The sequence below is a fragment of the Lottia gigantea genome, assembly GCF_000327385.1.
Source record: "Lottia gigantea unplaced genomic scaffold LOTGIsca_7, whole genome shotgun sequence".
NCBI lineage: Eukaryota > Metazoa > Mollusca > Gastropoda > Lottiidae > Lottia > Lottia gigantea.
The window spans coordinates 4,453,174-4,481,000 of record NW_008710370.1 but is presented as its reverse complement, the minus strand read 5'-3'; the positions used below and the strand labels follow the sequence as shown (position 1 = coordinate 4,481,000).

General features: G+C 33.5%; 2 protein-coding genes across 2 annotated transcripts; one reads left to right on the top strand and one right to left on the bottom strand.

Annotated features, from left to right (window-relative positions):
- Positions 1-6,790: 6,790 nt before the first annotated feature.
- Positions 6,791-7,992, bottom strand: LOTGIDRAFT_155181 (hypothetical protein; the record flags this gene model as incomplete). Its single annotated transcript, XM_009065678.1, has 2 exons — positions 6,791-7,010; positions 7,388-7,992. The coding sequence occupies 2 exons, from the start codon at positions 7,990-7,992 to the stop codon at positions 6,791-6,793; spliced, it is 825 nt and encodes a 274-aa protein (XP_009063926.1).
- A 4,045-nt stretch (positions 7,993-12,037) lies between these two features.
- Positions 12,038-25,878, top strand: LOTGIDRAFT_155180 (hypothetical protein; the record flags this gene model as incomplete). The annotated part of the gene is made up of 2 exons (XM_009065677.1): positions 12,038-12,233; positions 25,355-25,878. 2 exons carry the CDS (start codon positions 12,038-12,040, stop codon positions 25,876-25,878), a joined length of 720 nt encoding a protein of 239 aa, XP_009063925.1.
- Positions 25,879-27,827: the final 1,949 nt, after the last annotated feature.

Genomic DNA, 27,827 nt, shown 5'->3' with positions numbered 1-27,827 from the left:
ACAGAATATTAGGATGTTGTCTATTTAATATCTTTTCATTATATCGACCAGCCTTAGTTTTCTTAGTTATTCACCATGGATGTTCGGCAGTGCCAGCTTAACCACAGGGACTGCTTTAGGTCGTAGCTGTGATCTGCGATCGATAGATCTGTCGATTTGGGTGGTGTAATGCTAATGCTATCGTTTAACCGAAATGAATTAGCATTTATTATTATGAGAGTGGCTCACAAGTTGATTTGTGTGCATTTTGTTATTATGCTTTGTATAAACTTCCCGAAAATTCTTCGACAGTCTTTATCATGTACAAGTGAGTACGCTTGCTAGATTTCATCCACTGGCTCATCTTGGGAAATGGAGGAATGATAGTAGCCTAAGGAATATTAAGCCGAAACAAATCCTATCCAAACGTATTTAAAACGAAGATTATACCATGACAACGAGAACAGATCATATACGAGCCCAACAAATCGTATTTCAATCCTTGAATTTAAGAGAAATTCCTCGATCAGCTACGAGTGGTGAGGCAACATCGCATTAGCCGAATAGTATAACTAAGGCGTGATGACAGTCCAATATCCATTATGATAAGGTCAAAATTTATAAACCTCATAGATACAGAGCCTGCAATGACGGTGAGAGATAAAAAAAAATTATATCCATACACGTTTAATTTGGTAAAACAATTCCATTACATTACGTACATACCATTTGAATTTAATTCTGATTTCGTTTTATGTTTTTTTTTTTACAAATATATAACTCACTGTTAGTAGGTCTACATTGAATTACAATAATAAGTAATAATATCTAAAAATAGAAGCTGTGATAACAACTGGAAACCAGTCTTATGTTATAGAAGACGAGATAAAGTCTCTATTCGGAAGTTATTATTTAAATAATGTCCAACGAGTCATGTTCCCATGTAAATTAGTCCATTATTTCAATAATGGCATAAGAATAATATTGGCGTATATTAATTTACATCATATGTCAAACCCTTTTGATTGAACTTCCATATAAGAAGGCTCAAGTCTGTAAAACAATAATTCTTATGAAGCATTTAACTTGGTAAAAACTAAATAGTTATCCGACCATGTTTATGGTACAAATTAACTTTGAGTGTTAGACGCATTTACTCTTGTTTTTAAGCTTACAATTTTATAAATAAATAAATCCATCCCATAAATAACTAAGGAATAATTATATTGACTGAGTTTATCTTTACCAGAAGTGTACAATTTGTTGACAAATAAGAGAACACTATTACAATTTCAGACATCTGTACCATATAACAATTTCATACAGGTGTACCTGTGCCTCATTGCAATGTCAGACAACTGTACACTATTACAATTTCAAACAGCTGTACCATGTCAGACAACTATACAATATTATAACGTTAGACAACTGTACAATATTACAATTTCAGACATCTATACCTTATAACAATTTCATACAGCTGTACCTGTACCTCATTGCAATGTCAGACAACTGTACAGTATTACAATGTCAGACAACTGTACACTATTACAATTTCAAACAGCTGTACCATGTCAGACAATTATAACAATTAATTACAATATTACAATTTGACATCTATACCTTATAACAATTTCATACAGCTGTACCTGTACCTCATTGCAATGTCAGACAACTGTACAATATTACAATGTCAGACAACTGTACACTATTCGATTTCAGACAGCTGTACAATGTCAGACAACTATACAATATTACAATGTCAGACAACTCTACTACGTTAAGAATAAAGTACGAAAACTGTTTATTAGCCATTGTGCATTCTCCAGCTTAATAGACAGTTTAATTACCTTATCTCAGTTAAATAAACTGTGATCAACACAACTCACTGACTGATTAAAGGTCAAATAGGGTCAGATTATGACAACAATCTTACGATAATACAATACAATGACAACTGGACCTTCTTCAGTGTCAGTCTTACAGCCAATAGATAATATTTCTAAAGTGAGAAATCATAGACTTATTTTCACATATTCCATTGGATGCTGAATATAGTGAATAATCCCACATTTGTAAGTATACTTGTACTTGCTCATTCCTCTTTGTACACCCATCATTACTCTGTCAAATCATATATACGTTCAGCTGGCGAGTTATGCTGAAAGGGGAACCATTCTGAAGTTGAGCTGTTTCATTGTGAAACTGCTGCTCTCCCAAAATTCACAACTGAACAATATTGCAATGTCAAACAACTGTACAATGTTGGACAACTGTCGCTGGCGTTGCTCGGGTAGCACAATTCATTTCGTTTCATTGGACCAATAAGGTGTAGAAAAATAGGGCGTAAGACTCATTCATTTCATTTAGAATGTCATCGAAACCTTTATATGTGTCTCAAGCACACGACGTAGGGTTCGACGTTATGCCTCGACGTAATCGTCTGAAAAGCTTCAAAAGATACATCTTAATCTTTCTGGCAATGCTTTGAGTCTTCTGGCAATGCTTTGAGATTTTACAGGATGCAAACTTCCATCATACTATATTAAGATAATGTACATACGTATTCAAGCCAATGGTATTGTGATGTACTTAATTCAAATACAATGCTCGTAATGCCCAGCGTTTCCATAAACTAGACGCGTGCGAAAGTAAATGGATAAATAAGTAAACGAATATCATCATGAATTGTGCAGCTATGGAAATTTCATGGGACGTCAAAGAATCTTTAAAGTACACAGCCTGTAGCGCTGAGTGTCCCATACCACATACAAGACCCTTTTTTTTTACATGAAAACCCATTGTTTCCATTCCTTGTTCAATTATTTTTTCAAATCGTGATTTTAGTTAGAAAAGACACGTAGAAATTCCCACGGCAGTTTTCAGGAGATTCTTTACCTTATAATTGAACATAACCAAGTGCCGAACAAACAATCTTCACGCATGCAATTGAGATACTTAGTGTAGAAAGGGCATACCATATACGCAATGAATCTTTCCTTTAAATGGAATAGATTTGACATACCTGTTTGACCGCGATGAATATTAATAAATAGTATTATCCGGTCAGAATGAGCCTATTTAGACCGAGTCTACCTTCTTCAACGTCAATCCAACTCCCACTTTTCTCTGTTGATATTCTAAAGCAAGACCTTTTTAAACCGAATTATACCTAAATCAATGACCTATCTGAAATACATTAAATACATAAAGTCAAGTAATTCTGAATGAGCTAGTGAGCTTAGAGCAAAATAATCTGGTCAAAAGACTCTTATTCAAGGATGGATAATGAAAAAAACATGCTTTGTAACCTTGTCATAGAATAACTCCATGAAGATCACAAATAAAATTTTCAAAACCTTTTCAATTACAAACAGATCACCTTCCATCATATCTTTTTAACAGCATGACTCACAATTCTCTGAATGATCCAACCACACGAATATTTTTCTTCAAAGCATGTCTAAATCTTCTTCAGGTTGTCAATCATACAACGTGAATAGTCTGTTGCGTGGGAGAATTGGGTTTGAAGAAATTATCAAATACGAAAAACAAAAAAGCCCCAGTCTATCTGTTAAGACCACTTATTATTCTTTAAAATCGTGAATTGACAGATTCGTTATAGAAACAGTAATGTGCAATTTATCATTGGTCACGTATCTCATTTTAATACAATTTTTTCCAAAACCATTGTTTCATAATCCAAGACAAGCTTGACATTCTTGAAACTTAAAAAACAATAATCTAGTAAAGTGGAGTTCATCTTGTTTATCTTGTCCGGCGATCGATATTTTCCAAACCAATCTGACTTCATATCAGAATTATCAAAATGACTGCCTATGGTCATTGTGTACCAATCACCTGATCTACGGCAAAATTCCACTGAGCGATATACGCTCTAATGTATTTGCTTTCTTGGCCCTGCATAAAATTTCTCTGGAGATTTTAATCGACGTGAGCCCTGGCACAAGCCATTTACAAGCCACTTGTTACATAGTTTATCATGGGCAATAATTCTAAAATTTATCAAAATCGTTAAATTCGAACTGATGAACTCATCAACTTACATGTACATACCAAATAGAATCAACCGTAGCCAGGTGCGACGAATACAATATCAAGTTGGCATTTATAGAGGGTATGTTTAACGACCTATTTTCAAATTGTCTCTTAAATGATGTCGTGCAAAATTACTGTATTTCTCAGTACTCCATCAGAAATAATCTCTCTCAATTCTTTTAAATGTGAATAAGTCGATGGCATTTTATAGTGCTGTTTGCCTGTGATCACATCTAATTGAATGTTACCTAATACCACGTTTTGTACTGGCGTCGAATTATTATGCCTCAGGTCAGTTATAATCAAGTTAATATAAGAGAAAGACACATGCAGTTTGTGCTCAGTTCATGAAAACAGTTTTCGAAACGAATATAAATGATCTACAGTTACCAAGGATACCACTTTTCCTTTTTAGAGGAATTCCACTATTTTACTAGTTTTTATTTTCAAATAAAACCATTAAAAATTTGGTTTGAGGGAAGAAAAGATTTTTATATTGAAAATGACTCCCCTCTACCCCATATAGGAACCTGTGGCCCATTTGACGCTCAGCTGAAATGTTCTATTTCCTCTATATTTTTTTTTAATTCAAACAGGAATCCCGATCGCTTATTGATGGTAAGTCAAAAGTTCAACGAAAAACAACAAAACTGCACAATTCTGTTATAATAATAATAAACTTTTATTTTACATTAGATTTCGGGGAAGGGAGGGTTTGATTCTCTCACATGTACAGGCCTAGGGTGGAGCAGACACGTTATTTAGAAATTAGGATTAAGGGTCTTGATATTTTCCCGAATTTGACATTATAATTAGATATCTGTCTGTTGTTCTTTATTTTGATGTCCATTCACCTTCAATAAATATGTTTTGAGGATGACAATTTATCCATTATATGTGTCGTCTCACAAGACCAATTCTTAATTTTCATTTGATCATAGATTCGTATTTTGTTTTCTATGTTGCATGCATTTCTGTGCTACACATGAAGCAACATTTTGGGAGTTTTGAAAACGATTCACTATTTAAAAAATACATATATCACCTATTCCAATATTAAAATATTTTTACCGTTGAAATAGTTCTCAATAAATCAATTGCCGAGCGATATAGAAATATTAAAACAAAATTCGAATCATGTTGTTTCTCAATCTGGGCGATCTTCAGACACCTATATGACCAACAGGTATTAATCATTTGAACACGAACAGCGTGAAATGGTTAAATCGCATTAAACTATTTACGTGTATTCTTAAACAAGTTAACACTTATAAATTTCGTATGAGAAGTCGACACCGACTACCATCTCTCATGATGGCAAATATCTTATAAACATCCATCACATTTTTAGCGACAAAATGATATTAGCTTCGTTGTCGTTTCTTTCGTTTTAGAAATTCGGTCTTGAAACTACCATTAATACGAAAACATTAATCATTTAAGCCATTAAATTTTTTCTTGAGTTTAATTGCGCCAATTAAATAACTGTATATCGTCGGCTCGCTGACAATACCTCGAATCTGCAAATATACGACTTTTCAGGAGAGACAAAAAAACTTTTTTTCGTAAGTGTGGTGCTCAATACACAGATTGTTTTTTAAAAAAGCGACATTGAAGACGCTTATAATTTGTCGTTTTAAAGGCACAAGCCTACATAAACGTGTTAAACTAACAGTGTAGATACGATAGTTTGGTTTTCAAAAAAGTTGACTATGTACATACGCCACATACGACAATTTAAATCTAAATCCGATCCTAATATTAACATAAAAATTGCAGTTACGATGTTTTGAAATTGAGTAGGGATTGGGTAAATTCCGTTTAAAATAGTGCCCGAGCCCCCTCTTCCACCTTACTATGCCATGCCACCCCACCCCACGAGCCTGAACTTCATTGTCACAAAACATTCCAAAAGGCATAAAAATTAAAGCTGGTTTACTTATGAATAAAACAATAAATTTTCGAACGTCTATGTGTTGGGGATTGCGTCATAAAAGGCATGGTAATCTTTGGTGATAACAGATTTTAGTTCTTGCAGATGGGAATATTTACTTTGTTTAATTGGGAGGCGATGGGAGGGGGTATAACAAATTGTCGTGGGGGTGACTGCTGCCTGGCTTTTCGAGGTAAATCCTGTAGTGGCTCATTGAAGTCCAATTTAAACTGTATGGTGCCATCTGTATTGTAATGAAGTACGCGTATATCTGTGACTGTTGGGTCTCCTACTTTTGAGCCTGGTCGGATGGATGAATAAAATTTGAAAGTAGAAAATTTCTTGAAGAAACTAAAGTCAACATATTTAACTTGATATGGATTTCGGGGACGGGAACATTTAATAATTTCAACATAATTTTGCGGGGTGTAAATCGGGGAATTTTTAATCTTTCGTTCAATAACACTATGGACACTGTCCACTTCCATCTGTGTGTGACCTTTAATCAAATATTTGTGTGTTATATCAATGTTTTTAGCTGTGGCTATTTGTATCAAAGTGTTACTCAAAATTGCATTTCTGTTCTGATAAGAACAGCTATCGCTGTAGATAATTATATAAACATGATGCAAAGGAATTTGCAGTTAAATCGCCCTCAGCTTCAAGCCAAAAATAACACATAACATCTGTGGTGGTTAAATCAAACATGGTGAAATTATGACACGCCAATATAGTTTTATAATAAAGGGCACTAGCGTGTAATTTAGGGCTCAACAAAACTGACTAAAGGTCAATGGTGATCAACTTATGCTCTGGATTTTATTGACATCTAGCTTTATCTTCAGACTTTTCTGAAGCAGCTTCTTTATGTGCTTGGTGATGTTCGTAATCTTGTTGGGAGATATTATCCACTTCATATCCACAACAAAGATCACATTGATCTTTTTTCGGATTAAACAGGCCGATAATTTTCTCATTAAACACAGCTTTTAGTATACCAGACGATGCTGGTGTCTCTCCTGTAGCAGCGCAATCATTCCTGTATGTTTGATAAACTTCTGAAAAGATATGGAAGGTATGCTACTCGTCGATCTGCAGTACTGCGATTCTAGTTTCGGTAATTTGTCAAGAAAGCTCTCTGCGCTTTCCCTCAAATTAGCATCTCCGGATCGCATTGCTTCCCTTCTACGTTTGTTTGGTGTTTTTTCTGGCATACCATAACTGTCATCAGAAACTTTGGATAACCAACCATAAACTGTTTTCCCCAATGCCAAGAGTTGAAAGAAATAGACTTTTACAAACTTGGACTCTCTCTTCATTCTTTCGCAAAAAGTACTTGTGGCTAACGTTTCTTCTAGAAGCAGTTGGTGCATCAGTTCTTCTTTGAACAGGTACAGATTGTATAAGTGAATTTACATACAGTTGACGTTCTTTCCAATCCAGCTTTTGCCAGAAACCAGACAATATTTCACTCCTATCTTCATCCGAAATTTTCGCACACTCTTTGTTTTTCTCACATTTCTTTGAACAAGTACGTGGTGTAAGTAATCTTTCCTGTCTGTCCTTTCCAAAGACCCACTTTCTTTCTTTTTTCTCAAGTCCTTTGTAACTTTACCTTCCATTCTTCTCTGCTTTTGAATATTTTTATTCCAAATATCTGGATTCGACTCTCTTCTTTTTCTTTTCAATCTTTTAATAGACTCTGGTTGGTTTTTGGGTGGTTGGTACTCTGGTCCTGTTAAACTTTCAATTGCTGACCTTGTAGGGCTACTTTCTAATCTCGTTTCTTCTGTAAAAGATTCCGTCAAAATTTCTAATTTTGATTTATCTTCCAGATCTTTCACAATCGTTTCTATTATTGGTTCAGTAAATAAGGTGCCTTTTAATGCTTCTATGATAACAATTTTAAGGTCCGGATCCTCTGTATGACAACTTGATTCCACAGTTTGGGCTTTATCAAATGTTCTTACAGGATTTCTGCATAATGTATCGCTTTGTGAACGAAACTTTGGTTTAGTCATTTTTGCTTTAGATTGGATAGATTTTGCTTCATTTTGAACTTTTTCAGTGGCCAATTTAACCATCAACAAACCTCTGGCGAACATGATAACCTGCAATGAAATATACGATATTCATAATTATCATAATCAGTGTGGTATATTCAAAAAAACATACCAATAACAAAATATCGTATCTGCGTTTTGGGCTATATAAAATGTGCAATACGAGATAATCATGTTATTACAAATTATCGTATCAGCGTATACACTCTGATAAACGTGATTAATACAGTTTTATAATATTGTATTGCATTGTATTACTTTACCAAGGATATAATGGGGAAAAAAATAACACGTGGGCATTTTAATATTAATTGTAAACAAGAGCATGGGGATCTCATAAGGCCTCCTATTCAATATGACAATATAAAAGGCCATAAAACGTAACACTGACTATTGTTTATTAGAAACACGTCAAACAGATAACGTTAAACGATTGGAAAATCTTAAAATAAGTTTATTCTTACCAAATTGATGATTTTAACATAAAAATATCACGTCGTTGAATCTTTACGTCGACGTCGCCTTCATATGATGTTTTGTCATAGTAAAAAATTTACCAATTACAATACGACATATTGGCACGTGTCATTACTTGCCACTTCTGATTGGACAAGAACTACGAGATTTTGTCACAGTATGCGCCTCTAAAAAACATTTACGATGGCCAAATAAAACAAAAAACTTAATTTTGCAGATACGAGGTTTTGTCAGCGAGCAGACGATATGAAGGATTCGGTAAAAATACTAATCTATTAAAAACATTGTCGAACAAAGATATTGTATCTTTTAGGTATATTATTGGATATATTACAAGGTATTGTATTTAATAGATATGTTGTCGAAAAAGGGTATTGTATTTATTAGATATATTGTGGAAAAAATCTATGAGATATATGGTCGAACGAAAGGAATGTTATCATAAGATATATTGTCGAACACGATATCTATTGGATATATTACAAGGTATTGTATTTAATAGATATATTGTAGAACAAAGATATCTATTGAATACATTGTCGAACAAATATATTGTATATTGAGATATATTGTCGAATGAAAGGATTTTTACTGTTAGTATTAGATATATTGTCGAACAAAGATATTGTACACATCCAAGTTCGAACTTAATACATTCGGTACAAATTGACTATACAGTGTGTATTTCCAAGGATCACTGATTGCGTCTATTCGCAGTATGTCGGCTTCCCATTTGACGCCTGTTGTAGATTTAGTCTGCCCACATTACGGCCACCATCTCATGTACTATTGAGTATAGTCTGCAACCAAGGACGTCTAAGAAACATTCAAGCCTGCACTTGAAAAACAACTGAAAATTGAAACGAAAAATATTGGTCTGCTTCTGGTTGTACAGGTTTATTTCCAATCCCCCGCTTAAAATTTCTCTCTGAAACAGGGGACTGGAACAGTGAAAATTGTATATATCTTTTGACAAGCCCTGTCTGTACGATCATACATTTGTTCAAAACATCATCATACACTTATGACCATGACCAAGCTTGTTGTGAATATCTGTCTACACTGTCAAACATCCTCAAATATTTGTATGACGATGTATGACCGTGTATAACCAATTATGGACAGAAAATGTTGTTTTTGAAGGAAAAATAATAAACGTGTATGCTCAAAGCATACTGTTGAGTAGTGCTGTTGCATCAGTTATTATTTTCCAAATCTTTGTCACAAAATTCGAAGAGGGGAATACAAAGGTTCACCAACAGAAAAAGGACTGGATCCAAAGGCCAACATGTGACTTTTCGGGCATTATTGAGTGATTTACAGCTGACCCACAAGGCCGGCTTAAGTAATTTTTGAAGTATGGATGTTTATTCCTTCGTGACTTATTAGCAAAGGTGGTACCGTAAATAATTCAGTAGCTGTTTACACTTTATCCATGCCAGTCTATATTTGAAAGCCAAGTCACATAAAGTGTATACAACTGTTGATTTGTTAAAGACTAATAATTAATTTAAGTATTTGTTGCGAAGATGAACCATGTATCTAAATATTTTAACAAAGTCGTACATGTTTGACCATGTTCAACGTTGTTGTGAAAGACGTCAAGACGTTTAAACATTAGTCCACGCACACGGTCATACATTGTTTTGAACAAATGTTTGATCGTGTATACAGGGCTTCAGAATACCATTTTTATATTTTTATTCGAAATATTATGTAGCTTAGATATGGTTAAAGAAGGTAGTGAACTGTGAATAATATGATGCGGAGTTGATAGAGATTTTTCACTTCAATTCATAATCTATTGGCTAATAGAAAATTGATATTTCAAGTTATATTTTTTTACAAGACATACTGTGATAAAGCGTTTCTCCATACACTATGATCAGATTTAGGAAACTATGGCCAGATTTAGGAAATAACCTCTCAAGGTATTCAAATATCTGGACAATTAAATATTTTTGTACAAATGATCGAATCACTATCTTCACGGTATGCCTTTAAAGGGATAGCCATTCTTTTTTACCAATCGTACATTAGTCAGTAATAGTTTTCACAGCTTAACGTCGAAATTTTAGCCTTCAAATCCATGTGTGTCCAGAATTATCCGCGTTGACGACTCGTCATTTGAAGATACTCTGTGATATATAGAAAAGACATATATAGAAATAGTGAGTATAATTCCTAGTTTGAAGTAATTAAAGAAATTATGCGATTTTTAGTACTTCTGAAGACTGTTTACATATTCAAAACTAAAATGAACCCCCTAAAATGGCAAACCTGTCCCTTTAAACTAATTCTAACATTTTTATAAATAATTGTGCTTTAATCAAAGAAGTGTTGTGTGAAATGCTATCTTTATTAGCTCAAACTTGAGTTGAAATGAAGGATGTGAAATCTTATACAAATTGTAGATGAGGACGTAATCTAATATTTAAGCATGTCAAATTAACTGGCAATTTATTTTTTCCATGTTACAAAAAAACAGTACACGCCATCTCATATTTGAATTTCTTGACATAGAAGTACTGCAAGTACAAGAATAGTTAACATGATTGTACTACGTAATATCATGTTTTACAGCATACAATTCTGTAAATGATCAGCATTTCTATTCGCCTGAATGGAAGTCTCGCCCCTGTCATTCGTTCACATTTCTTGTGGCACGGTGGGGATAAGTTTAAATCCGATCTTTATGAAACTTGGTATGCATGTGTATGCTGACAAGATCTTAGTTAAGTTCGAATTTAGGAAAAATTGGATGAACTGTGACACGATAGAGTTTTTATCGGATTTTGATAAAAAAAAAATTGGTATAATGTAATATTAATAAGATCTGTCAAATTCGAATTTGGTGAAATTAGATGAATGGTTTTGGAGTTATTACCCTTGTTTTAGAGTTATTATCCTTGATTCGTATTATAATGAAGATCGTTAAAGTGCGAAAAATCGTATTTTAGTCATAAAAGACTTATCGTTTCTGATAGCTGCCAGTGGGCGTATTTTACCTTGCCTGGCAAGCTACTTTTAAATAATTTGTATTAAATCTAAAGTTAATAATGCTTTATTTCATTTGATACTTTCAGGTGAAAGGAGTTGGAAATCGTGACAAGAAACGGAGGTAGTCGGCCTAATGTATTTAAGCAGAATTTTCATTGATAAACCACTTTTTTTTAACAAGATTGGAAATCTTATAAATGTATGGTGGGAGAGACTAATATTCCTCAATGGAACTGATTAAAAACATAAAAGACATTTGAAAGAAACGACGTGGAACGAATGTTAATGTAACTGAATGCTGAATAATTGACTTTGAATGTATTTTAATTGTATTCATTTGCATTTACTGAACATTCGTTTGTCTACAGAAATTTGGTAAACAACACATCAAAGCGATTAAGGATTTATATACCGTTTCAAAATTAGTTTTTAAACCGTAAATATCTCTTGACAATTATAGAATCAATTTCACATTTCAAAGTGGATTCTAGCTAGAGAATATCGGAAATACAACAGTCAGTTCACAATGACGGTTGTGTTAATGTGGATCATTTGTGTACTAATGGAATTGTTTGTTCCAATTAGTTGCTATAAGTGTGATTTTGAAGACAACTCCTGTCTTTGGTTAACGGCTAATTCAAAAGGATTTCTAATAGAAAAAGCTCAAGATGGTAGACAACGGGGATTTCCATCAACAGATGTAACAGAAGGCACTGAAGAAGGTAAGGCGGTTTTTTTGTTGTAAATTTGGTCTAATTTTGTAATAAAGATGACCAAAGTCTTCATTTCTCCGGTTTGGATTTGATCACTTATGGGATAATACCTTTTATTATACCAATACAACTTAGAGGTTGTCGTGACACTATATTTGCCCAATAACATTGGCTTGGTAAACATTAGTCCGAAACACCTGCCTCTATACCAGCCTCTGATGGATATTTTGACAGTTGTCAGCTGGAGACGAGTCAAAAGAAAAAGAGAAAGGGATTTTCCACACCTCCAAAGATGCGTTTTCTCTAACATAATAATGAATTACCTCAAGATGATTGTAAATTAGTAATGGGCATCACCGTAACTTTCATTTTGTAGGCATCACGTGACCAGTGAACTTTTGGCTGTGCCAGTTTAATATGGCCCATGCTAAATCAGTTTCGCCAAAAAAATCTTTGATGGAACATAAATGGTGTAGGGAGAAAAGAATGGTGTAACTTGCAGATCCGAGGTATCTGAATAGGTTTAAACCGCCGCACCTGCAGAATCTCCCCATTTAACAGGGTTTATTATTTCTGTCTCTACACCTAGACCGAAACATTAGAATTAAAAACCCTAAGTACGCTAATCCTAAGTCAAAAACATATTGTTAATACATAGCAGCGAATGAACTTTTCATATGAGGAAGTAAAGAATGTTTCCCAATCACATCAAAGGGATTGTTAAGAGGTTTTCTAAAATTTGTATGTGTATCTGGGACACTGACAACATCAATTTGGACCATTCCAGTTTTCACCCAGATGTTTATGGTTCCTACGTCACTACTGCTTATAACACGTAAGGCCCTTTCGATTGTAACGTCATAGAACACTTTGTTTTGGTGGAATTGCAGTAGCCACAGGCATCTGACTGGAAATTTGAATGGTGGAAAATGAAGCTATCAGTTTCCACGATACCTATACACAAACCCTTAATTCAAAAAAGTATAGACAAACCCTTTTGATTCCAAGATCGGTTGACCTCACAGTGCTGTCACTTAATACCGGTTAATACCAAGGACAGTTATAGAAAGATCGTAAGGCGGAAGTTGCTTCCGGGTATTTTTCACATTTCTTGCTGATTGATTACTATGCATATTGGTTTTCCGTTCCGTGAGAGATTTTTCAGTGGATATCATATTCGAACTCAATCTCAGTTGTCTTATTAACCATATTTAAAATCCTTTACATATTACACGGTGGTCGCGTGCCTCCAAAACCTCGAAAGACAAATTGAGAATACAACTTTGCAATACTAATTTTTGCCATCATGTATTCTTTACGCGTTACGTCACGAATAAAGATCATCAATTTATTGGAAAGTTGCTGGATTGTGACAGATTACACAAATGGAAACTCCGATGCTACAATCATAGCCATGCTATTTCCTTGAGAAAAAAAATAGGAAGAGGCAAGCGCCCTTACGAGATGTAACTACGGTTCCATCAACCCTACATTATTACTCCTTGATGATTACATTGCACCTCTTCCCCCTATAAATCTTTAATAGTGCCCCCATTCCTCCTATAAATCCAAAATATTTCGTGATTTTGTTTAAGGCCGGTTTATACTCCGCTAAGCGAAAGAGCAAAGCGAAGATAAAGAAGCAAGACGAAGCTTTGATTCGCTACGCATTGCTTATCTATGTCAAGACAAATCTGACGTCAGTTTCTTTCGTATGTCTCTGATTGCAAAGACCAAAGCGAAGCAAAGTAGTAGGACCACATACTACGTCTAGCTTGAAAATGAACTTGTGAAGCTGAGCTTTGAAGCTTGCTACTTTCAGAGAATATAGCCTGACTGAATAGAACGACTAAAGTTATATATGTATTTGTCCAAAATATTTACGCTACAAAGCACCTCTTTACCCCCCAAAAATTACAAAATTACACCCTTAAGGCTAATTACCCCCAGGTCGAAATACTAAATCATTCGAAAATATTCTGGAGAGTTGAAATCAATGTCTTCAGATTGATTAAAGGGATACTACGTCTGAATAAACATAAAATTTTATATTTTTAAACTTGGCCAATTAGAGCATATATTCATCAGTAGATATACCTGGTGTCATAAATAACATAATAGGATCCTTATATAATCTGATAAATCCAAAAACTCAATAAATTGCAATTAACTATTGAAAAACGCTTAAAATTAAGATTGAGCGTTTTTCAATAATTACTTAGTTTAAAGAATTTTCCAATTTTCGAGATTTTACAGGGATTCTGTTGTAACTTTATGACACCAAGTAAGTTCACTGATGAATATATACTCTTATTGACCATTCTTGAGCATTAAATTTTATGTTCATCCTAAGACGTAGTATCACTTTAAAATTTGTTATGAATAAATCTTGCCAAAGATAATATTGCAAATATGACTATTTACTTAATGTCTCATGAAAGATTTTCGACAAATCTATTGTATTCTGCTTCTCCGTGGATAATACGTTGCATTGTTAAAGTTAACTGTGTGGGAACATTACAGAAAATTATTGGTCTTTCAGATGTTGAAGAAAGTATTACGCAATAAGACTGACACAGTCATAGCGTGTTAAGAACTATTTAGCTTCCGGAATGGTTTAATATTTTGGTAAACAATTTATCTGGTCTATCCAAATACGAGATGTGGAAAAGACGAGTCATAACAGACATTTGATCACGAAACATCACAGAAGTTTTGCTTATTATAAACTCTCTGGTGCGATTTGTTTTGCACCAAAATACAAAATCACTTTAAATTGTGCAATTTTCCTGTCTAGTGCAACAAACCTACTATCTTTTGATATTATTATCCCAAAGATTTGACAAATTTCTATATGGATACACTCTGACATGCATCGCAAAACAAGTAATTCCACTTTGGCACCAAACCAAGTTATTTAAGAACTACAACATGTTCAAGGGTCTGGAAATAACGGTCATCTTGTATGTAACATTGAAAGTTACAATGGCTTTCAAATATGTAGCAGGAGTTCCCAAGACCATCTTTATCTCATAGAACACATTTAGGAGGGCTAGCTGAACAGTTCTAAGCCTAAATGGGATATCTCAATCGATTGAAAATAGGCCGATTTGACTTTCACTTGTCTCTGAAAATGGAAAAAGACGTCAATTTTTTAGTAATGATGTCATTTCAGCAGTGACTGACTTTTTAATGATGGATGCAGCGAATATTTTCTTGATCTGATTCTTAAAGTGTTTAACCCTGGAAAGGGACTATGCTATCTATAAGAATAAATGAAAACCATCGACATGGTAGGAGTCTTTCAAAGTTGGGCTAACAACATTTCAGCTAGCCCTCGTATGGGTTAGTATGCGGGTGGTTATTTATATAACTATATTTGATACATTGATAATGTGTCTGTCTGTTACCTACTAACTTTAGCTGCACCTGATTAAGAACATTTTTACAGTACTGTGGCATATGCCTACTATTTTTCGATTTCCATATATTGAAGGAAATCAAACTTGGTTTTATTTTCCACCTAGATGCACAGTGACTACAAAATCAGTTACTTTTAATTCGAAAAAAAATTTTAGAAGTTGAAAAATGTGTCGTATCATTTTCATTTTCATTAATAAAAATAAGGAAATCCATCTTTAAACAAAAATGATTTTTTTTTTATCAAAGAGTAAAACTTCCAACACTAGTGAATAAACAAATACAAATTAAAACAATTATATATCAAGGACAATCAAGTCAATAAACCAAAAAATCTTCCAACTCAGTATAAAAATCCTTACGCTGAGTAACCTTTGAACAGAACATAATTATACATCTTTGTGACAGAGTGATATTGAATATATTGAAATAGTGAACACCAATAATTACGTTTCAAATGAATAGTTTAAAACAGTTTTATTGAAAAGACAATCTGCTTTCACGTGAAGTCAATACACCAAAAAGTATTTACTTAGAACAGGTTAAAATAATGTGCACGTCATAATGAGATTTTTTTTTAAGAAAATGCGTTTGCATATAACTCGAGTAAATCGCATTAAAGAAATTTATTTTTCTCTTTGGATTTCGTGTGAATTTGTGGAAATAAAACACTTTTTTCAATTACTCACTTCAAAGTGGTGAAGCCTCGCTGTGTGTGTTTATAGTTTTTTTTACTCGTCACAGGCCATGAGAGGAAACTATTCTATGTCATTATACCTTCTAGATAGATAACTTGCAACTCCAATAATTACACCTCTCTCTTTAGTGAAAATCAAACGGCGAATTCTCGTTATTAATTGAAAAAATCCTTTTGATGCTTGTAGCAGGGATTCCAGACTTCCTTTTTTCACTTGTCAATGGTAATTATTTTATTTTGAAATAAAACCATTAATCATTTGGTTTAAGGGATGAAAAGATTTCTATATAGGAAATACTTACAAAGCATCTTAAAATTGCAAAATCTCCCTTGTACTCCATTTGGGAGTCTGTGCCCCCCGTGATCCCGCCTTCAGTTACCAAGGATATCAACTTTCCTCTTTTAGAGGAATTCCAATATTTTTTTAATTTTTATTTTCAAATAAAACAATTAAAAATTTGGTCTTTGGGATGAAAAGATTTCTATATGGGAAATGACTTCCAAAGCATCTGTAAATGGTAAAATCTCCCCTGTACTCCATATTGGAGCCTTTGACCCTCACCTGATATATTCCATTTCCTTTGTTTTAGATGATTTCACGAGGTTTGTGTCATTGATCTAGTTCGGGCTCTTGCCTGGACTTCCTTTTACATCTGAAATGTATGACACAGTTATCTCGGATAAACTTGACAAATGTTTAAGCCCGTTAACGGAATTCGCTTACCATTGTATAATGGTATCCTTGTAACTCATTTAACCTTTAAGTAATTGAGTTCTTAGTCTAAATTTATATAATGAGCAATTAAGAAAAGGATCTTCCAGAAGATTATAAAGGATGCCTAAAGGGGTAGACCATTGACAATAGAATTATACCTTGATCTGAATGACTGAACATTTTAAATAGACTTATGCTGCTCTGCTGGCAAAATTTCTTAATTACACACATCAACGCGCTGCCAATCTTCATGGCTCAATCTGAAGAAGGAATATATGATATTAAGTTAGAGACTCAAAAGCTCATTGACAATGAACAATGACAGGTCATTGTGGTCTTCGTTATAATTTCCTTTTATGCTTTATTGTGGTGTCATCGGAAGGAGCAACGGATGCACACAAACTGTTGTGAGTTTTCATAAGTAGGAGTTCTTGTTATCAAAATGGTCCAATTTTATTTTGAAAATATCCATTATTAGGTACAAATAAAAGGGATTAGACACACATACATTATATTATTTATGTCATTTTTCAAAACAGTTTTTATTTAAGCAAATCGTATCAACTCACTTTGACGGCCGAATATCAACATGTGGTACAAATCAAATCGCCTTAAAAGGTCCTGTATGGAGTTGGTTTGGTATCGAGTTGTCTACTTCCCGATACTCAGATTATTGAAATGTTAAATCTGTCAATGGAATACATTTTTCTTCAGATCTTCTCTTTATTGTTAAAAAAAATTAAAACGCTGGTAAAATATTATTTTTGCCTTTATTCTTATAATCTTAGAACGAGTTCTCGAAATCTTTTACTTTCTTCCACTGTTGTCCACCATATTGAATCTCAAACAAATCGTACCAAAGTACCAAAACGCCGTGAGCCACGAATGTTGTTGAAGGGGCTTTGCTTTTATAAATGCACCCTTTAATGTGTTGAAAGGATTTGCTTAAAGAAAAACGGTTATAATCTCCAGTTCGGGAGAGTTCTTCTCACATATTTTGCTCACTGAATAATTGACCATTTGAGCGATATGTCGCGCATTGAAAATTTGAAGTATATATCATCCACGTTAGAATCATTCAAATATAATCATCAAAGAGCACAAATCTCTTTACAACCCCTTTATGTATCTACATGGCAACAATCCGATTTCACCATCAAATAGATGAATTAAGCAGATCATAATTATTGTAATGGTGTCCGAATCCGCTCTGTTGATTCTTAATTAAGAATGTATTATACAAATCCATCCGAATATGATCGATTGGGGTTTGAATATAACTTATACCGTTTAGCTCAGTACGTGAGTCTATTCATGATAAGATCCTCTATTGACAGTAATTAAACCCTGTGTTGAATATCAAACGGGGGAGCATATAGTAGGCAATAATTCATCTTAGTGAAAGCTTAATCATTTGAAATTATAAGAAACCTATGTTGATAGAAGTTATTTACCAAGTTCTTGAGATTGAAATAAATATACTTTATCTCGTGATGAGGAAAGTCCAATTATCTCTGTCTATTTGTATTTACTGATCACTTCAGCCTTAATCAAAAGTTTGGTCCATGAGGCATCATTATAGATTTCAAGATTTTCTCTAAATATTTACAATGGAAGGAAATTACTACAAACAAACTCTTTCTTGTTTCTCAGTAAACTGTTTAACTTTCTTAACTTAAAACTATACATTGAAACCTACAAAGATGTCAATATTAAACGGAAACGTTTTTGAAACTTCCTATACAACCGATGTGAACACAAGCAAGAGATGACCAATATCTGACTTACAATCAAACATTGAATGGCTTCATCACTGATTCTGTAGTACTTTCTTAATATATGATGTAATAATTGCATTTGATACACTTTGACAATTTCGCTTGTCTCGTTGGCTAACTATGGCTTCAGCGTATTCTATCTACGACTAAAATGAAATTCAGGATTGAAATTTAGGAATTCTTTAGGATAATTCTTCAATCTGTTAGCTGCAGGCAATAAGCAGCGTGGCGGTAGGCCTACTAATTATAACCTGTAAAATCTAAATCCTTTCATTAAATGAAATACATATCTACCATCTGCAACAGATGATTTATTATGATGTCTGATTATTACGTAAGACTACAAATCGATTGTATGGAATCGGGGACGCATTTATGAAGTCTGATTAATACATAAACTGCAAATCCACAGTATGGAACCCATGACTGTTTAATATGAATAGCTAAATACAATTTAACAGCTGATTAGGATGTGTTTTAACATCGAGTACAAACCAACGGTATGTACTCCGATGACTTATTATTTACGTAAGACTACAAATCCACTGTATGGAATTACGGATTGATCATGATGTCTGATTATTGCAGACTACAAATCCACTGTATGGAATTACAGATTGATCATAATGTCTGATTATTACGTAAACTACAAATCCACCGTATGGAATTACAGATTGATCATGATGTCTGATTTTTACGTAAACTACAAATCCAATGTATGGAATTACAGATTGATCATGATGTCTGATTATTGCAGACTACAAATCCACTGTATGGAATTACAGATTGATCATGATGACTGATTATTACGTAACTACAAATCCACTGTAAGGAATTACAGATTGATCATGATGTCTGATTATTACTTAGACTACATATCCAATATATGGAATTACAGATTGATCATGATGTCTGACTAATACGTAGACTACAAATCCAATGTATGGAATTACAGATTGATCATGATGTCTGATTATTGCAGACTACACATCCACTGTATGGAATTACAGATTGATCATAATGTCTGATTATTACGTAAACTACAAATCCAATGTATGGAATTACGGATTGTTCATAATGTCTGATTATTACTTAGACCACATATCAAATGTATGGAATTACAGATGTCAGACTATTACATAGACTACAAATCCAATGTATGGAATTACAGATTGATCATGATGTCTGATTATTGCAGACTACACATCCACTGTATGGAATTACAGATTGATCATAATGTCTGATTATACGTAAATTACAAATCCAATGTATGGAATTACAGATTGTTCATGATGTCTGATTATTACTTAGACCACATATCCAATGTATGGAATTACAGATGTCAGACTATTACGTAGACTACAAATCCAATGTATGGAATTACAGATTGATCATGATGTCTGATTATTACGTAAACTACAAATCCACTGTATGGAATTACAGATTGATCATGATGTCTGATTATTATGTAGACTACAAATCCACTGTATGGAATTACAGATTGATCATGATGTATGATTATTTGTAGACTACAAATCTACTGTATGGAATTACAGATTGATCATGATGTCTGATTATTACGTAAACTACAAATCCACTGTATGGAATTACAGATTGATCATGATGTATGATTATTATGTAGACTACAAATCCACTGTATGGAATTACAGATTGATCATGATGTCTGATTATTACGTAAACTACAAATCCACTGTATGGAATTACAGATTGATCATGATGTATGATTATTACGTAGACTACAAATCCACTGTATGGAATTACAGATTGATCATGATGTCTGATTATTACGTAGACTACAAATCCACTGTATGGAATTACAGATTGATCATGATGTCTGATTATTACGTAGACTACAAATCCACTGTATGGAATTACAGATTGATCATGATGTCTGATTATTACGTAGACTACAAATCCACTGTATGGAATTACAGATTGATCATGATGTCTGATTATTATGTAGACTACAAATCCACTGTATGGAATTACAGATTGATCATGATGACTGATTATTACGTAAACTACAAATCCACTGTATGGAATTGCAGATTAATCATGATGTCTGATTATTACGTAAACTACAAATCCACTGTATGGAATTGCAGATTGATCATGATGTATGATTATTACGTAGACTACAAATCCACTGTATGGAATTACAGATTGATCATGGTGTCTGATTATTACGTAGACTACAAATCCACTGTATGGAATTACAGATTGATCATGATGTCTGATTATTATGTAGACTACAAATCCACTGTATGGAATTACAGATTGATCATGATGTCCTATTATTACGTAGACTACAAATCCATTTTATGGAATTACAGATTGATCATGATGTCTGATTATTACGTAGACTACAAATCCACTGTATGGAATTACAGATTGATCATGATGTCTGATTGTTATGTAGACTACAAATCCATTTTATGGAATTACAGATTGATCATGATGTCTGATTATTATGTAGACTACAAATTCACTGTATGGAATTACAGATTGATCATGATGTCTGATTATTACGTAGACTACAAATCCACTGTATGGAATTACAGATTGATCATGATGTCTGATTATTACGTAGACTACAAATCCTTTTTATGGAATTACAGATTGATCATAATGTCTGATTATTACGTAGACTACAAATCCACTGTATGGAATTACAGATTGATCATGATGTCTGATTGTTATGTAGACTACAAATCCATTTTATGGAATTACAGATTGATCATGATGTCTGATTATTATGTAGACTACAAATTCACTGTATGGAATTACAGATTGATCATGATGTCTGATTATTATGTAGACTACAAATTCACTGTATGGAACTGAAGACAAAAAATAAAGTCTGCTTTTTACATCTACTACAGATCCACGGTATGTAACCGAAGACTAACAATTAAGTCTGTTTATTACGTAGAGAGCTAATCCAATGTATGGAAATTGGAATCTGATTATGATGGTTGATAATTAATACGTAGATTACAAAACCAGCTTTTGGAAACGTCATTTTTTTATATATATACTTATATGCAGTTTTAGACACAAAATCGATGTACACAGAAATATTACTCATCAAATTTGATGTTACATTTCAACTCGGGCTGCCAAATTATACAGAGGTGGTTTTACCACGATACAAATCTCATATTTTTTAGAAATTTCGCATAAATGGTAAATATGCGCTACTAAAGATAATTTGTTCTCGACAATTCCAATCACATCAGTGTCAAATTCTGTTAGTTTAAAAACTCCTGACATTTATGTTGAAAGGAAATCATTAAAATCTTTCATATGGCAAAAATCTCTGATTCGGAAAATGAGTGGTAGCTTACAGCAAGGTCTAATAGTTTTAAAAGACCGTTTCTAGCCGAAGAATGTACGAGAACACCTGTTTTTTTCTATTTTGCATCATTCCGATTTCCGATTTTCAGCTTCATTTAATTCCAAAAACTTTTACAAGATAGTGATGTTTGTAGCATAAAACATTCAATTGACTTGAATCGCCATTCTTTTGACAAAGCGTACCTTAGTCTGAGAAACGGGAATTTCTTAGCTAAACAAATCCGTAATAGTGTTCACGACTCTTCACGGTCTTTTCTTGAGACACTGCCATATATAGAAAAATATCTACAGAAATAGGAATAGTTCCGAGATATTTTTGAGGGAATTATGCGTTTTTCGAACATTTCTAGTGCTAGAAGACTATTTACATATATTCAAGACTCAATCCCCCCCCCCCCCCCCCCCCCCGAAAAAAAAAGAAATTGTCCCTTTAAGTTGCATTACGATCGAAAAAAAACATTGACAAGACCGAAAATAGTTAAAATTTAATTATTCAGGACTTGGACATTGCAAGACCCAACACGTTCCATGTGATTTTTGCATTTCTCTAAGATTCAAAGACGTAAAGACTAAATCAAATGCAATTATGTTTGCCAACTGATGCTAAATTATGACTTAAAGCATCATCGATTTGGTTAACCTGAGCGCGAAACTAGACGGACATCTCATCAATGCAATTTTATCAAATAAATATGAAAACTGAAAATCCAAATTTGCACGTTTTTTTAATTGCGCGTGTGATTACTCATAATTCGTTCATCCTATAAATGTCAAATTTGAATTCGACCATGTTTCCAAGTGGGCGTTTAAAAATTATATTAATGAATATGATAAAGCGATAAAAGTAAAGATTTGGATAGTTCTGTCAACTGATCCGGTTAGAAACATGAATTTTATTTATTCGTTTGACATGACATGACATGAAAAACGTGTCAAATTTGGCTTGTAGGCAAAGTAGAGTTTACAATTTTTATCCGATCTTACTGAAACTTGGTATGCATGTATATATTGATGAAATCTCAGTCAGATTGGAAATTGGTAATAATCGGAGGAAAGGTTTCGGAGTTATTGCCCTTGACTTAGTAAAAATGCGCCAAAGTGTGCTTGTAGGCACTAGAGAGACTACAATCTTTATCCGATCTTGAAAAAACTTGGTATGCTTTTATATGTTGCTGAGATTTCAGTCAAGTTCGGCTTCACAGGATTACAAATTGTATCCGATAATGGTAAATATGTAAACTTTAGTACCTAAAATCCACATTTGCACGTTTTTACTTCGAGGGTAATTACTCATAATAATAATCTTAATCATTTAATAAATATTAAATATTAAATAATTAATTAATTAAATAAATATTCAAATTCGACCAAGTTTCCAAGTGAGAGTTTAAAAAGTAATATTAATTTTTATTTAATAAAGAAAAAATTAATTTTTATTTCGTTTGGGCGTGTGTCGAGTACGACCATACGTCAGTCGAGCTATACTCAAATCTACAATTTAAAGATATGTTCATTTATCATAATATTAAATTGTTAAATTATTATATTTCAAACTTTGCTCCATTAATTCACAGGTTAAATCACGTAACTTGACATTCTATAACATTATCCAGTAATAATGTTTAAAACTATCCATCACGTCAGACGAACTTTGGACCTGTAATCTGTTGGTGTCTGCTCACATATCCGACTTAATGGATATTTTTTTTTTTATGAAATATTGATTTTAGGTGGAATTTTGATTCTTCCAAATGCATCGGTACACTTCGATACATACATATTCGGACTTGGAATTTGAGATGACTAACGATATCATGAAAGCATCCTAGAGGTTCATTGTTGTTTATCTTTTATTTATTTTAAAGGGTAATACATCTTACAATGGCTAAAAAATGTAAATTTGTAAACTTGGCCAAAATGAGTCTTTGTTAATCATTGGACTTACCAGTCGTTAAACCTATACGACAGAATCCCTCTATAGTCCAATATATCCATTAAAATGAGAAATAATCCATTAAACTAAGTACTTTAGGAAAACGATTAGAATTATTTTTCAATAATTACTTAGTAATTGATATATCTTGTTATATAGAGATTCTATTCTTTAGTCATGTAACCTGGTAAGTAAAACTGATGATTTTACACTTGTTCAATAAGTTTTGAGACTTTAAATTTCATGTCCATTCTTTGAGGTAGTATTCCTTTAAAGTCTAAATCAAAGTCAAGTCAATTCATGGCGTGATGTAGGGTGATAATAAAATGGCGTAATTTGAAGTGTTTGGCTTCCTAGTAGGAAGAGAAGAAAAAACAATGACGTCCTTCATAGGTCGGTTGATAGATGACTATTTAACGTCTTTCTTAATATCTTACTCAATTACAAAGCCAGAAAAATATCACTGATCTTTGAAACAGTGACAGCAGAAAGTAGTTTTTTCTTCAGAAGAACCAAATCGAAAGGATCGGCTAAGATTATGGAATCATTATTATTTAAATCGCAACTCTTTAACGTTTCTGTTTTTTTCGACTGGCTGGTTGGAGCATATTTTATGGATTCAGTAATGTCAGCCATATTACTTTGTTCACAATTACATCTACGACGTACCATATTATTAGCCCATTTAGGTTTTGACCAAAACTGATGCAAAAATTGTTTTGATACCGAATTTCATACATGATTATTTTTTAAAATTTTCCAGTAGAAAACTTGGAATTAAGTCTAATGCTATATATTTCATTTAGGACTTCCTGACGGTTTACAATTTTTTCCCCTATATTGCGAGGGGTTTATTATATTTATGATCCATTTTATATTTGTAGAACTTTAACAATTAAATAGCAATAGAATGAGAGCAGTGATTTTATAGTCTTCAAAAATGAATATGAGGGACCCGACCCACGATCATATTTTCTACAAAAGTATATGGCTGATAAAGGAGAAACTAAAACTATCATTAAATTTATCATACTTTCTACAACATTTCGTGAGTTCAAATTATCGAGAAACAAGTTTCATTATAGTATCAATCTGTCTTATCCACAATGCTGACATAAACAGGAAGTACTTTTTATTAAGGATTGGTGAAGACTTATTGAATAGTCTTAAGAGGAAATTGGTAACGTTCCAGTGGTATCTATCATTCAGTCCTACTATTTCTCACTCAGTTACAACAAAAGATTGCACGGAACATTGACGGCTTGAAAATTAACACACCAACCAATGCCGACGTACAGGTCACAAACCCAGATTCACCTAACACACCACGAGAATCGACAATACAGGTTAATAAAGTCAACAAAGCGAAACATTTTTTACAGGATCTACCTAAATTACCATCGCATTATTGTCGTTCTACGTCTAAGAAGAGTTACCTAGAACCAATATTTACCACCTTCTCTGAGCTGTTCAAAGTGTATGTTGATGATTGCAAGCAAGAAAATAAGCCATTTTTACGTCGAAAGGCGTTCCGTTCCCTATTTGATGACATGAGTCTGGCAATACATCGTCCTAAAAAAGATAAGTGCGATATATGTTCTGGTTTTGAAGTGGGTAACATTTCAGAAGAGGAATACAACCTTCATATTGCCCGCAAAATAGATGCCCGAAATGAGAAGATTCGTGATAAGCTTCGGGCTGAACTGATGGCTCAGTTAAAGTCGTTTCTTTAGATTTGCAGTCCCTCCTGTTATGCCCATTACTCACTGCTAGCTCGATGTATTACAAAACCAAATTGGGGTGCCATAATTACACAATTTTTGATTTGGTAACTAAGGAAGCAATGAATTACTTTTGGCATGAAGGTATTTGTGATTTGAATGGTAGTACGTTTGCGTCTTGTTTAGCTGACTACATTCTTGGTTTGGATCCGAACATTAGATAACTCATCATCTTCAGCGACGGATGTACATTTCAAAACAGAAACACAATATTATCAAATATGTTACTGAAACTTGCAACAGAAAAGGGAATAAAGATCACCCAAAAGTATCTCGAAAAGGGCCACACACAGATGGAGTGTGACTGTTCATAGCACGATCGAGAGAAGACTACGCGGAAAACACATTTATATACCCCAGAATTACGTTGATAAAATCCGAACAGCTCGAGTAAATCCTCCCTATAAATTGAAGTATCTTACATTTGATTTTTTCATAAACTATAATTTGCTAGGGTTGTACACATCTATTCGACCAGGTACTCGTGTTGGCGATCCTGTTGTGACGGATATTCATGTTTTATCATACAAGGATGGCACTATACAATACAAATTGAAGTTTTCCGATGAGTTCGAAGATCTTCCAAGACTGAATAAGAAATGCTCTCCTACTGTTGATGATCCGATAATATTAAACAATCTTTATATAGAGCCTTTAAAAATCAAATCAATTAAGTTCAATCATCTTCAAGAAGTTAAGAAAGTAATACCACCTGATTATCACCCATTTTATGACAATTTACATCATGAACATTCGTGTGAGGCATAAGAGTCATTTATTACAGATTAGTTAATTTTTAGGCCATTCTAGAAACCATATATTTCGTAATTTCTGTATATAGGTTTAGAGGTATCAATTAGATAACCGGTTTCCTTTTTTGTGTTTACTGATACAGTATTTCTTTTGAAAATAAAGACTGTAATATGATTGAATTTAAGCCTTATTACATTCATCAAAAAATCGTATATCCAATTTACGCCCAAGAAAAATCAATAGTTTGATGTTAAAATTTCGTATATTGCCTTATGACGTCACAGTTTAGGCGGCAGATCTTTTTGTGGTACTGATCAATTCCAGACTAATTTAATGACTTATATACGAAAATATTTAAAGATACGATAATTTCCAAAGAATTGGTGAAAAACTTCAGTTTTTTTTCTTCCTGTATAATTTTTATTATCCCCTATATGACGACATACGACATTTTGAAAGCACAGCGACGATATGTAAGATACAGGAGACGTCACGATACATGAACATGAGCAAGACATTGGAACTTGAGGCCTGATGTCCAGGGTTCATACCTTGGAGTATACTCCTTGGTTCATACAATACAGTAATGCCAGAACTGAGTAAACCAAACAAGACATCGTGAGAAAGTTAGCACGTGAAACGTATTTTTAATTCTTTTGGTTGATCTTATGAATAGGTCACGACGGACAATCACTCTCACACTTTCGTTCAAATATGCCAGATTTCTATTGATTTTGTTCAGTGCGCACTGGCCTTGACATATCTGAAAGTTTTTAACATCAATTATTTTGACATGATATGGAGGGCGTATATTTTCGTCCACCATGTCTGTCCGTCCACAATTGCTTGTAAACACTCTAGTAGGAACAATTCTCGACGGATTTTAACGAAACATAGTATGAGTGCTTGTAATCGCCAATGTATGAACCCTATTGAAAATCATAAAAATATGTAGTCGGGTTTTTTAAAACACGTTAAATTTGTAGCACGTAAAAATTCAAGAAGGCACAATTCTTGACAGATTTTGGCGGAACTTGGTGTCAGTGTTTGAAATGACCTAAGGATGAACACGTTATGAGTTATTGACCTTGGTCTTGAAAACGCATTCAATTTTAGTTCGTAAACACTAAAAGGCAGGATTCTTGCCA